The 14,413-nt window shown below is 44.2% G+C and overlaps 1 protein-coding gene across 1 annotated transcript in view; it reads left to right on the forward strand.

Moving 5' to 3' along the window:
* Window positions 1-8,525: 8,525 nt before the first annotated feature.
* rrp12 (ribosomal RNA processing 12 homolog) overlaps window positions 8,526-14,413 on the forward strand; it is a 65,475-nt gene continuing 59,587 nt past the window's right edge. Inside the window, exons 1-2 of the mRNA XM_063071465.1 lie at window positions 8,526-8,730; window positions 13,147-13,379. Coding sequence (XP_062927535.1) covers window positions 8,592-8,730; window positions 13,147-13,379 — 372 coding nt within the window. The 5' untranslated portion in view covers window positions 8,526-8,591. The remainder of the gene's footprint in view (window positions 8,731-13,146; window positions 13,380-14,413) is intronic.

Consider the following 14,413-nt stretch of genomic DNA (forward strand, 5'->3'; position numbering starts at 1 on the left):
TGAAATAATTGCTGTTGCTTGTTGTTAAAGGCCTATCCTTGGGGTGAGGGAGAGACGGGGAGAAGGGGTTCACTGAGCCGTTAATTGTCTTGACAGTCCTGCAGGGACCCAGTAATGTTGATGCTTGTGAGTTAAATTCTTTTGAAGACTCACAGTATAAAGTTGTTTATAATGGGTGTTCAACATCATCAGCCCTTCTCTATTAAGGAACAAAACTTGGTCCTCTGTAACTCAATCCTTGACACCCTCAGCAGGAGACCAGGCAGTGCAGATCAGAAATAACATCTCGCAATCAACACCAGTCACCACAGGGATGTGTATTTGACCCACTGCTCTACTCTCTGCACTTGTCTGTGTGGCTAGGCACAGCTCAAATGCCATCTATATATTTGCCAATGATGCTATTGTTGGCAGAATCTCAGATGGTGACAAGGAGGCATACAGGAGTGAGATTGATTGGCTGGTTGACTGGTGTTACGACAACCTCGTACTCAGTGTAAGACCAAGGAATTGATTATTGACTTGAAGTTGAAAGCAGAAGAACATACAAGGCATCAACAGTGGAAGTTGTGAGCATCATCTCCATGATGCAGTCATGAAGACGACACGCCTGTGGCTCATTCATTCAGTCTGAGGAGGTTTGATATGCCACCAAAAACTTACAAATTTCTGCAGATGTACAGTGGAGAGCATTCAGTCTGGTTGCATCTCAGCCTGATATTGTTTCCTTTAAACTCGCAATCTCTAACCCTCTCTTTTGCACTGATTCTCCTTGTCATGACGATTGTGTCATCCTGCCTTTAGAATACTACTTTGGGATGTATCTGTACTGCACCTTCTGAATTGCTCCCAGAAACTTCAGCCGTTGCTGCTCTGCTGTGATCCCTGCTAGTGTCCTTTTCCTATCAACCTTGGCCATTTCCCCTCTCATGCCTCTGTAATTCCCTTTACTCCACTGTAATACTGACATACTTGACTTCCCTTTCAAGTTATAGGGTAAATTCTAACATCATATGATCAATTACCTAAGGGTTTCATATTATGATCATTTACCTTAAGTCCCTTAATTGTATCCAGTTCACTACACAATACCTAATACAGAATTGCTGATCCCCTAGAGGACTCGATCACAAAGCTGCTCCAAAAACAATCTGCATATTCTCTCTCTTCGACTCTAGCTTCAACTTCATCTTCAGGGTCATCTTACCCTTAAATTTTATCCAAAATGATTCTACATCTTCCACTCCTTTTTCTAAGGAGTTGATTTCATTTTTTTTTAACCAGGAGAGCCACTGTCCTTTAGATTGTGTATCCTTGGATGTTAAGTTCCCAAATACAATCCTTTTCAAGCCAGAACTCTGTGCTACCCACAATTCATACCTGCCTGTCTCTAACTGCACTTCAAGATCATGTGCATTAAAATATAACGCCTTCATTCCTGTATTTGTCACCTTTTTCAATTATCTCCCTGATACAGTGCAGCAGTCAGACTGACTGCAACTTTTACTCTTTATCATCTGCCTGTCCTTCCTAGCAGTCTCACTATACACAACCTCTGCTTGTAAACCAGGATTCCTATGTTCAGCCTATCACTTGGGTTCTCATCACCCCGCCAAGTTAGTTTAAACCCTCCCCAACAGTGCTAAGAAATTTGTCTGCAATGACATTGGTCCCTCATCACAGGCACACTGCATAAGAAAATCGATTTTTACAAGAAGCACAACAAGAAAAGTCAATTTTAATACAAAGTGATAAAATTAGTCATAGTTTTGCTATATTGGGCTAGTGATTAGGGTTAACGCACACAAAATGCTGGAGGAACTCAGCAGGCCAGGCAGCATCTATGGAAAAGAGTACAGTCGATGTTTTATCCCAAAACATTGACTACTCTTTTCCATAGATACTGCCTGGCCTATTGAGTTCCTCCAGCATTGTGTGTGTGTGTGATGCTCGCATTTCCAGCATGTGCAGATTTTCTCGTTAGTGATTTAGGGTTGTGCTGTTTTGTTCAGGAACTGAATGGTTGAACTGTAACTTAAGGCTTCTGTACCTCCTACCGATGGGAGCTGTGAGAAGATTGCAAATCCTATCTAGAAAGTGAAGACCTTTGATGAATGTTGCTTTCCTGATGGAACGCTTCCAGTAGATACATGCCTCCCCACCATCGATAGTGTCTGTGGTGTATTGGGCTGAGTCTACTGCTCTCTGCAGTTCTTTGTATTCCTGTGCACAAATTACTGTACTAGACCATGATGCAACCAATCAGGATACTTCCATCAGTACATCTGCAGAAGTTTGTTAAAGTGTTGAGTATTAAGCTAAGTCTCCTTAATATAAGAACATAAAGATACCAGCCCACCTTGCTGGGCACATAGTCATAGTCAGGCTTTATTGATCCCGGGGGAAATTGGTTTTCATTACAGTTGCACCATAAATAATAAATAGAACCATAAATAGTTAAATAGTAAGGACCAGCCTATCGACTCAGGGTGTCTGACCCTCCAAGGGAGGAGTTGTAAAGTTTGATGGCCACGGGCAGGAATGACTTCCTATGATGCTCTGCTGCATCTCGGTGGAATGAGTCTCTGGCTGAATGTACTCTTGTGCCCACCCAGTACATTATGTAGTAGATGGGAGACATTGACCAAGATGGCATGCAACTTAGACAGCATCCTCTTTTCAGACACCACTGTCAGAGAGTCCAGTTCCATCCCCACAACATCACTGGCCTTACGAATGAGTTTGTTGATTCTGTTGGTGTCTGCTACCCTCAGCCAGCTGCCACAGCACACAACAGCAAACATGATAGCACTGGCCACCACAGACTCATAGAACATCCTCAGCATCGTCCAGCAGATGTTAAAGGATGTTAAAGGACCTCCGTCTCCTCAGGAAATAGAGACATCCTCCATTACATGACAGGCCATCTGGTATGTTAATGCCCAAGAATTTAAAACCGTGGACTCCTTAGTGTATACTGATTTTTCCCCCAAAGTCAACAATCAGCTGTTTAGTTCTGCTGATGGTGAGTTGTGATACCACTCAACCAGGTGTCAAGTTGCACAGAAGCAGTCAGGTTTGGGCAACATACATAAAAGTTGTTGGTGAATGTAGCAGGCCAGACAGCATCTCTAGGAAGAGGTACAGTCGATGTTTCAGGCCGAGACCCTTCGTCAGGACTAATTGAAAGAAGAGCTAGTACTTCTTTCAGTTAGTCCTGACAAAGGGTCTCGGCCCGAAACGTCGACTGTACCTCTTCCTAGAGATGCTGCCTGGACTGCTGTGGTCACGAGCAACTTTGCTGTGTGTTGCTTGAATTTCCCGCATCTGCAGATTTCCTTGTGTTTGCAGGTTTGGGCAGTTCTGTTGATTTACCGTTGCTCTAGGTTATAAATTAAATCTTAGTAAGAGTGAACTTTTCCCGATTAATAAACAACTTCCCTTATATCATAACTTTCCATTTAAATTGATTAATAATTATTTTTCATATCTTGGGATTAAAATTACTTGTAACTACAAAGATTTAAGATTAACTTTTTACCCTTAATTGACCATATTATTCAACTTTCATCTAAATGGTTTCCTTTATATTTAACTTTGATTGGTCGTATTAATGCAGTTAAAATGGTTTTTTTTGCCAAAATTTCTATATATATTTCAGGCATTACCAATCTTTGTTCCAAAATCTTTTTTTGATAAAGTTGACTCAAAAATTTCTTCATTTATTTGGCGGAATAAAAACCTGAGACTGGGTAAAATACATTTACAGAAAGCTAAGAGAGATGGAGGTTTAGCATTACCTAACTTTAGATTCTATTATTGGGCGATTAATATTCGACATATGAAATTTTGGTTACTTCACCAGGATATACTATCCATTCCTAAATGGGTAGCATTGGAATTACAATCTGTTCAGGGCTATACACTTGGCTCTATTTTAGGTTCCTCTCTTTTGATTTGAAACGCCTCAAACAGGTATCTAACCCGATAGTTAAATATACCTTACGTATTTGGTTTCAATTCAGAAAATTTTTTGATCTTGACCAATTTGGGCTGGCGATTCCTATCTTAGGTAACATTTTTTCCTCCCTCTTTTACGGATCGTGCTTTTCAAATTTGGAAGACTAAGGGTATTTCACGGTTTTTGGATTTATTTTTAGATGGTTCCCTTATGTCTTTTGAACAATTATCTAATAAATATAATTTATCAAGAATACACTTTTTTAGATATCTACAAGTTAGAAATTTCCTAAGTACTATACTTTCTTCTTTTCCAATGCTTTCTCCTACATACATTTTAGATACTATAATTAACCTTAATCCATGTCAGAAAGGTGCATCGGCTATGATTTATAATATTATTATGAAACTTAGGAAAGCTCCATTTGATAAGATTAGGGTAGATTGGGAACAGGAATTGGGGTCTACCATTTCCGTGGATGACTGGGGGCAGATTTTACAATTAGTCAATACTTCCTCTATCTGTGCTAAACATTCCCTAATTCAATTTAAAGTTGTTCATAGAGCACATATGTCCAAAGATAAATTAGCTCTCTTTTATTCTCATATTAATCCTTTTTGTGATAGATGTCCGGGGCAGATAGCCTCTTTAACTCATATGTTTTGGTCTTGTCCTACTCTGGAAACATTTTGGAGAGACATTTTTAATATTATCTCCAAGGTATTGAATATAGATATCTCTCCTCATCCTATTACTGCTATCTTTGGACTACCTAAAATTTCCAGTAATCTTTCCCCTTCAGCCCGTAGAATGATTGCATTTCTTACTTTAATGGCGAAAAGATGTATCCTACAACATTGGAAAGAGCTTAATGCTCCAACTACCTTTTTTTGGTTTTCTCAGAATATGCTTGAATTTGGAGAAAATTAGAAGCAATCTTTATGACTCCTCACTTAAATTTGAACAGACCTGGAGATCTTTTATTCAATATTTTCATTTAATGTAATTTTTTTCTCCTCTTTTTTTGCTCCATATTTATATACCCTTCTTGTTTTTTTTTTACTGTTTTTAATGGAGGTCGGGATTGAGGACGTGATTTTAAGTTTTTTAACTCTGCTTGGTTCCAAGTTAGCCCATTGCTTTGCTTTGCTTTTAGTTAGTTGCACGGTGGGTTTTTTTGGGTTTTTTTTTCCCTTTTCTCTATTGATATATATATATATAAAAATTAGTATACTATTATGTTACCTTAGTATGTTATGTTTAAATTACATTGTTTGTATCATTTTTTTTGTATTAATACCTCCTGTTATTTTATTATATTCTAACAGTGTATTAGTGCCTATATGGCTTACCTTTTTGTATACTTATTCAATAAAAAGATTTAAAAAGAAAGAAAGGAAGATTTATCGTTGCTCTGTGCACACCACGCAATGACAGGTAGACCACCAGCTGCCCCACTACCCAGGGGAGTATTGTAGCACCGTTCCTCCACTGGTCACCAGTGGAACTGCAGGTCCCACATACTCCTGCTGGTCGCCAGTGGTACTGCAAGACCCCCTCCCACCTTCCTCTGCCAGTCAGCAGTGGTACTGGAGACCCCACATCAAATATTACCTTTCCATCACAACCTGCTACCTTCTCCACAGATAGTTCCCGAGAGTCATGAATCAAATATAATCAAATTCAAGTTTAATTATCATTTAACCATTCATCAACACAGCCGAACAAAACAGTGTTTCCCTGGGGCCAAATTGCAAAGCGTACTCAGCACATTCAAAATAGCAAAGATAGTCATGCCAAAAAAATACATATATGACTTAAGCCCTTTGTCTGGGAGGTGATAATTCTTGCGGTTTTCTTTTGGTCACTCAAGTAAGTCATTGCTAATCTTAATTCTGCTTCATATTACAACAAAGGAAAATCTGCAGATGCTGAAAATCCACGCAACACATACAAAATGTCGGAGGAACTCAGCAGGCCAGGCAGCATCTATGGAAAAAAAGTACAGTTGATGTTTCAGGCCAAGACCCTTCATCAGGACTAGAGAACGAAAGTTGAATCTGAGTTAGACGGTGGGGGGAAGGAGGGAAGAAACATAGGGTGATAGGTAAAACTGGGGGGGATGCTGGGGGAGATGCAGTCCTTCCAGGTGAGGCGACACTTCACCTGTGAGCCTCTTGGGGTCATCTACTGTATCTGGTGCTCCCGGTGTGGCCTCCTGTATATCGGTGAAACTCGACATAGATTGGGAGACCGCTTCACCGAGCACCTATACTTTGTCCACCAGAAAAAGCAGAATCTCCTGGTGGCCACCCATTTTTTCCCCAATATTTTTATTGATTACCCATTTTAATTCCACTTCCCATTCCGACATGTCAATCAATGGCCTCTACTGTCGCGATGAGGCCACACTCAGGTTGGAGGAGCATCACCTTATATTCCATCCGAAGAGCCACCAACCTGATGCATGAACATCGATTTCTCCAATTTCCGGTAATTGCCCCCACCCTTCACCATTCCCCATTCCCTTTTCCCTCTCTCACTGTATCTCCTTACCTGCCCATCACCTCCCTCTGTTGCTCCTCCCCCTTTTCTTTCTTCCATGGCCTTCTCTCCTCTCCTATCAGAATCCCCCTTCTCCAGCCAGGTATCTCTTTCACCAATCAACTTCCCAGTTCTTTACTTCACTCCTCCCCGTTTCATCTATCACTTTGCGTTTCTTCTCCCCCACCACTTTCCAGCTCTAACTTCTCATCTTTTTTTCTCCAGGCCTGATGAATCAGAATCAGGTTTATCAGGTTTATTATCACCGGCACGTGTCGTGAAATTTGTTAACTTAGCAGCAGCGGTTCAATTCAATGCTTAACATAGAAGATAAAATAATAAATAAATTACAGTATATGTATATTGAATAAATTAAAAATCATGCAAAAACAGAAATAATATATATTTTAAAAGTGAGGTAGTGTCCAAGGGTTCAATATCCATTTAGGAATCCGATGGCAGAGGGGAAGAAGCTGTTCCTGAATCACTGAGTGTGTGCCTTCAGGCTTCTGTACCTCCTCCCTGATGGTAACAGTGAGAAAAGGGCATGCCCTCTGTGCTGGGGGTCCTTAGTAATGGACGCTGCCTTTCTGAGACACTGCTCCTTGAAGATGTCCTGGGTACTTTGTAGGCTAGTGCCCAAGATGGAGCTGATGAGATTTACAACCTCTGCAGCTCCTTTCAGTCCTGTGCCCCCCCCCGATACCAGACAGTGATGCAGAGTGCTCTCCATGGTACATCTATAGACATTTTTGAGTGTTGTTGTTGACATACTAAATTTCTTCAAACTCCTAACAAAGTATAGTCGCTCTCTTGCCTTCTCTATAGCTGCATCAGTATGTGGGACCAGGTTAGGTCCTTAGGGATCTTGGCACCCAGGACCTTGAAACTGCTCACTCTCTCCACTTCTGATCCCTCTATGAGGATTGGTATGTTTTCCTTCGTCTTACCCTTACTAGTTGGTAAATCTTGCTCCAGTACACCCTCTCGTCTCCATCTGAGATTCTACTAACAATGTTTGTATCATCAGCAAATTTATAGATGGTATTTGAGCTATGCCTAGCCATAGTCATGGGTATAGAGAGAGTAGATAGAGCAGTAGGCTAAGCACACACCCCTGAGGTGCGCCAGTGTTGATCATTAGCAAGGAGGAGATATCACCAATCCACACAGATTGTGGTCTTCTGGTTAGGAAGTTGAGGTTCTAATTGCAGAGGGAGGTACAGAGGCCCAAATTTTGCAACTTCTCAATCAGGATTGTGGGAATGATGGTATTAAATGCTGATCTATAGTCAATGAACAGCATCCTGACATAGGTGTTTGTATTGTCCAGGTGGACTAAGGCCACATGAAGAGCCATTGAGATTGCATCTGTGTTGACCTAGAGTGGCAAAGGGCAAATTGCAGTGGGTCCAGGTGTTTGCTGAGGCAGAAGTTCAGTCTAGTCATGACCAACCTCTCAAAGCATTTTGGCCTGAAATTCTTTTCCATAGACGCTGCCTGGCCCGCTGAGTTCCTCCAGCATTTGGATGTGTCTGCTTCATAACAAATGATTGGGGTCAGCATTCCTGGGAGGGGAGAGCTATGTCCGGAGGTACTCTGAAGCAGATGAGGCGTTGTTTGGGGAGGTCCAGTCCCTGAGGTGTGATGATATTCCGGGCCGGGAGCGCAGGTTGCCTCCGGGGATCCGTACCATAAATGCAATGTGACTCTGGGCAGGGACGAGAAGGGAGAGCTATGCTTGGAAGCTAATTCCGAAGTGTAATGTCACTTTGGATCGTTGGGGGCGCTGTAAGTGGAAGTCTGGACGATGTGCACGTCACTCTGGAGGTCGGAACCAGGCGTGTACAGAGTCGATGCGGGCGGGCCGGTAGGACCACCGTCCCTGGAGCTGCGGATCGCGGATGCAGTGTGGATCCCGGACGATGGGGGTGCCGTTCCTGGAGGTCTGCAGCGTGGATGTAGTTGTCATTCTGACCAATAGTCTGCGCCATCTCTGGAGGTTGTCACCGGGGTTGCAGTATGGATCCGGGCCGGTAGTGCGTGCCGTCTCCGGAGGACCGCAACATCACAGTCGGCAGACACGATGGTGCGGTGCGGCCGGTTGCGGTCCGGGGTGAAGCAGAAGCTGAACCGCTGGAAAAAGGGGCACAGCAGCGAATCCAACCCGCAGACTCACCGGTTTCGGGAGGCGACGCGTAGCCGTTTCTTCAGTAGGCCGTCAGGTGAGTGCGAGCGGCCACAGGCCGGCAGAAGGCCCGCATTTGGGTCCACGTGGGTCAGGCGCCCCTGGCCAGCGCAGACGGTGGGGGTGTGGGGTGTGGGGTGTGGGGTGCGGGGAGGGGGGAGGCTGGTGATGATGTTGCGGCGTTCGTAGTAGGACACTCGGCCCCCTCGGTGTATCCTAACCCTGAGCTATCACCTCAGCTCCTCCGCTACTGATGACCTCCCACTTTCGTCAATGGGTGGTTCCATTGGATGGGAATGAGGAATACCCGGTGGTTGGGGTGGGGTTGAGGAGAGCTGGGGGGTGGGGTAGTGTCCGAACGGCGGAGGGAGAGTGGGGATAAGGGTGGTGTGGAGTTGAGTGGAGACCGGGTTTGGAGTATAGAGGGGGATTTCGAGAAACCAGCAGAGGCGTTTGAAAGCGAAGGGCTCCGCCTGAGGAGGTGGAGAAGGAGGCAGCGACTCATAGTATTGCGAGGCTCACAGATGAGTACTTGAATGGGCAGGTGGAGAATTACAGGCGAATTGTTGGTCAGTGGGATTAGTATGGATGGGAACTCCATGTTGGAATAGTCAGGATGGGGCGAAGGGCCCCTTTCTTCATTGTAAAACTGATTGTTTTGTTTGAGAGATCTGTTTTAAATGAGCCAATGCTGCAAGTAGTTATTATTTGAGGTTGAAGATCCTTCATCAGATGGGAGTTAATGTTTATTACCATTTTTTTTAAAGTCCTGAACATACTGATAACTGAACCTCTACAGAACTCTGCTGTTGACCCATTCCTGAGATTTGCCGCACTCTGGGTTAAGAAATTTCATTTCATTTTTGTACTGATACCTTATGGTGACTGGTTCTAAAGCCCACCAGTTAGAAAAAACAGTCTGTTTATTCTACACTAAACTAACATGGATTGTGAATTGTGAGGTGGATGCAAGGGCACTTAGATTTGAGATCATGGACACCTAGTCAGATGTAATATTATACATGCTGTATAAGTGATTCTAGCATGGATAAACACTGACAGATTGGGAAGTGTAAGAAAACAGATTGATTGGTTCTTGATTGGACATGGCATCAAAGGTTACGTACGGAGGCTGGAAACTGGGGTTGAGGAGGAGGAGAAAAAAGCATCAGCCATGATTGGTGGAGCAGACTCGATGGGCCAAATGGCCTAATTCTGCTCCTATGTCTTATGGTCTAAAACTCTGTAAATAACCTGGAAAACCAGCTGTATCACATCTACTCATTCATCCTTATCAATTCGGCTGCTCATAACCTGTGAAACTGTTCAACAAATCTGCTAATTGTGATTTCCTTTTATAACCCCTAAGATCCAATACTAGATGGATTGCAGTTTAATGTGAAAGATCAGATTGTCTATTGTCATTCTTCAGTGCAGGAATTTAAAGAACTGTTATTTCAGATCCGATGCAACATTAAAAAAAAGAACAATAAACAAAAAAAGAACTGAAATAACACTACAAATATAAAAGTAATCACATAAAAGACAACATGCTATGATATACATTGTATGTACATAAAGTGAGGCTAGCTGTTGTGTGTGTGTGTGTGTGGGGGGGGGGTAGTGCAGGGGTCCCCAACCTTTTTTGTATTGCAGACCGGTTTCGTATTGACAATATTCTTTCGGACCGGCCGATCCGGGGGGGGGGGGGGGGGGGGGGGTAGGGTTGCCAACGGACAAGAGTAGCAGTCAAATACGTTGTTTACCCCGAGAAAGACTACAATGACCATGAAGCCTTGCGCGGGCACCAGTGCGCATGCGTGTATGTGCCGCTCTTCAAATCGTTTCTGGTGATTCTGTTCGGGGGTCGGGGGGCGAGGGGGGTTAATCACAACCGGAATATAGGTGATACGTGGCTAATACACTCAATTTTGTTTCTAAAAGGGTTTATCTGACGAATTTAATATTAAACACACACCGCATATTTTCCTCGCATGAATATAGTGATAAGTCAATTATCGGGGAGCTTGAAGTGCTGAAAGAACTTCCAGTAGAAGTGGTAGAGGCAGGTTCGATATTATAATTTAAATAAAAATTGGATAGATATATGCACGGGAAAGGAATGGAGGGTTATGGGCTGAGTGCAGGTCGGTGGGACTAGGTGAGAGTAGCGTTCGGCGTGGACTAGAAGGGCAGAGATGGCCCGTTTCCGTGCTGTAATTGTTATATGGTTATATAGGTCACTTACAAGTCAATAGCATCATAACATTTTAAGTAACGTTTGGATATTAAACACACAGCACATATTTTCCCCGTATGAACATATAAAATCATTGCAACACACCAATATCGCTGAATCAGTGGGAGCCCTGGGTTTGTTTCCCTGCAACAACATTGAGGGATGATGGGAGACAGCGATACTCGAAGGGGGTTCCTTATGTCCAGTCTATTCCGCAATTTAGTTTTCGTTGCATTCATTGCAGAGATATGTTGGAAATGGAAGCAACGTTTTCAGTGCTTTCATGGCTATTTCAGGATATTCAGCCTTGACTTTGATCCAGAATGCCGGCAGAGATGTTATGTCAAACATACTTTTCAGCCCACCGTCATTTGCAAGCTCGAGGAGCTGATCTCCTTCCCGCGCTGACATGGATGTCGCGCGGGTTGACCTCGCATGCGTAATTGCTCAACAGTGGGCATGACAAGGAATGAGGAAAGGTGCAGCTGACTCCTATGGCCAAATCATATCGTTTCCTCGCGGCCCGGTGGTTGGGGACCGCTGTGGTAGTGGAGTGGGTTAATAGGTGGAGGTGTTGATCAGCCTGACGGCTTGAGGGCAGCAACTGTTTTTGAGTCTACTGGTCCTGTAGTAGATGCAGTGTACTGTCTTCCCTGATGGAAGGGGGACAAACACTCTAGAAACAGGGTAGGTGGAATCCTTCATGATTCTGCGGGACTTTTTCTGACACCTCTCTGCACATATGTCCTTGATGGTGGGTATCGTACTTCGGGCTGTTTTAACTACGCTTTGTAGAGCCTTCCTGTCCGCCACGGTGTAGTTTCCGTACCGCACAGTGATGCTACATGCTAAGATGTTAGGAAAGGGGGAAAGTTCAGAGGAGATTTTGCAGACAGCAGTGGTGCCTGGAATGTGCTGCCGGGAGTGGTGGTGGAGCCTGTTGAAAGGTCTCTTAAGTAGATACAGGAATGGAGGCAGAAGGTATTATGTGAGGTTAGTTTAATTAGATTGGCATAATATCACAGGTCGAAGGGCTTGTTCAGAGCCAGAGAACCACACAGCATGGACACAGGTCCTTTGTCCATTTGGCCCATGCCCAACAAGGTGGCCATCCAACCTAGTCCAACTTGTCCAAGTAGCTTTTAAATGTGATTTTACCTGCCTCTGACAGCTCGCTCCATAGACCGACTACCCTCATTGCAGCTTAAGTTCCTATTAAATCTTTCCCCTCCACCTTTAGCTTCAGGGTGTTGGGGCCAGAGGCAAGGGGCGGGTCGGTTCAGCTCGCTGCTCTGCGAGGCTTACCCATCTCTGCGCTGAACTGAGGCCGTGGCCTGCACCTGAATCCGCTGTAGTGATGCCTGTCTTCGTGAGTGTGGCTCACTTCTGTGAACTTCAGTTCTGAATGAAATTTACCTACTTTTATTGTTTGCATGATTTATTTTTTTCTTTCTGCACATTAGGGTGTTTGTAGTCTTTTTTTTAATGGGTTCTATTGGGTTTCTTTGTTTTGTATAAAGTTTACGTACTTTGATACAATTGTACTTCGAGCTTTTGAACTATGCCCTCTAGTTCATTCACCCTGCTTATGCCTCCATCTTCTGAGGCAAGGGATGCAGAAAAGTCTGTCCCATTCCCCATCATCTTCTCACGTTCAGGTGACCTTTTCTAATGTTGCGTCAAGTTAACAACTTTAATAAAGTCCTTTATAAAAGCTAAAATGTTGCTCTCTAGCTGGCCCATTGTTTATTTCCCACTATAAACTAGGGGCTGAGATGACAGATCTTTGGATTAAGTGCCAAGCAACGCTCTATTGTATAGATAGAACATAGAGCAGTGCAGAACCGTTCTTGTTCAATTTTTTAACTCCACTTGTAAATGCCACATTATTGTGTCTGGAATGCTAACCTTTTCACAATTATTAATGTTGAGTTACAGTTGCCCACTTCCTCTCTTGGTCTATTAAGTTATGGGGTTATATTTCCTACCTTTGTGTCTCTGGAATTTTGGAACAGGATAATTGCTTCATCATCACCTCTCAGAATCTTGGTTATCAGCTCCTGGATAATTATCAGCTCTCTGACTCATTAATACCTCCATTCTTTTCAACTGAAGTTGATATCTTTAACTCCATGCTTGCCTTAGAAGTGTTATTCTCTGCTATTTTCAGGAGATTGAGTTTTGTTGTTCAATGTATTTGTTTGTGCTCTTTAGGGAACAGTGATCTGACGGTAGATGCGCTGAAACTGCACAATGAACTTCAGACCAACAGCTTATCTATGGGCCCGAGGGCGTGTTCTTCAGAAGAGCCCATTGCTGAGACAGAGGACAACGGCCTTACAGAGAAGACCTCTGGTACCTTCCTTAGTGGACTGTCTGACTGCAGCAACCTGACATTCAGCCGAGTTCAGCGCTTCTGGGAATCCAATTCTGCTGCCCATAAAGAGGTGGATGTTTAACATATCATCTAAGCCTAGATCCTTGGGGGGCTCTGAGTGACTGGTCAGGAGGCTGGGATTGTGGGGAAGGTCTGTGATTGGTGTCATGTGCCGGAACTGTCTGTAGCAGTATCTGTCCCTGTCCAGTAGTTTGATTCCAGGCGGTATGGCGAAGCCCAGTTATTTTCAAGTGACTGTCATCCTATTGTTCCGCTCTCTTGATCTGTTCTCCTCTTGTCTTTCCCTTCCCCCCACCCCGCCCCCCCAACTTCTTTCTGCTTTCCGCAGGGATTGCTCCCTATGCCCTATGCGACTCCCTTGTCCATTTGTCCCTCCCCACTGATTTCCTTCCTGGCACTTATCCTTGCAAGCGGAACATGTCCTACAACTGCCCCGACAACTCCTCCCTCACTACCATTCAGGGCCACAAACAGTCCTTCCAGGTGACACAACGCTTCACCTGTGAGCCTGCTGGGGTCTTATACTGTGGTGCTTCCAGTGCTGCCCCTATATATCGGTGAGAGATTGGGAGATCGCTTCGCTGAGCACCTACCCATCTATGTTCCACCTGCCAGAGGAAGCAGGATCTCCCAGTGGCCACCCATTTTAATTCCACTTCCCATTCCCATTCCCGCATGTCTATCCATGGCCTCCTTGACTCTTGCGATGAGGCCACACTCAGGTTGGAGGAACAACACCTTGTATTCCATCTGGGTAGTCTCCAACCTGATGGCATGAACATCGATTTCCCGAATTTCTGGTGATGCCCCCCAACCCCCGCCCCCCCAAACCCCTTCACCAATCTCTCACCTTATCTCCTTGCCTGCCCCTCACCTCCCTCTGTGCTCCTCTCCCCCTTTCCTTCCATGGCCTTCTGTCCTCTCCTGTTGAGACTTCTCCTTGTCCACCCCTGCATCTCTGTCACCAATCAACTTTCCAGCTCTTTTCTTTATCCTTCTCCCCTCCTCTCACCTTTTAAATCCACTCCTCACTTTTTTTTTGTGCCATCCCGCTGAAGGATTTCAGCCCAAAACGTCGACTGT

Source organism: Mobula hypostoma, chromosome 19 (assembly GCF_963921235.1).
Source record: "Mobula hypostoma chromosome 19, sMobHyp1.1, whole genome shotgun sequence".
NCBI lineage: Eukaryota > Metazoa > Chordata > Chondrichthyes > Myliobatiformes > Myliobatidae > Mobula > Mobula hypostoma.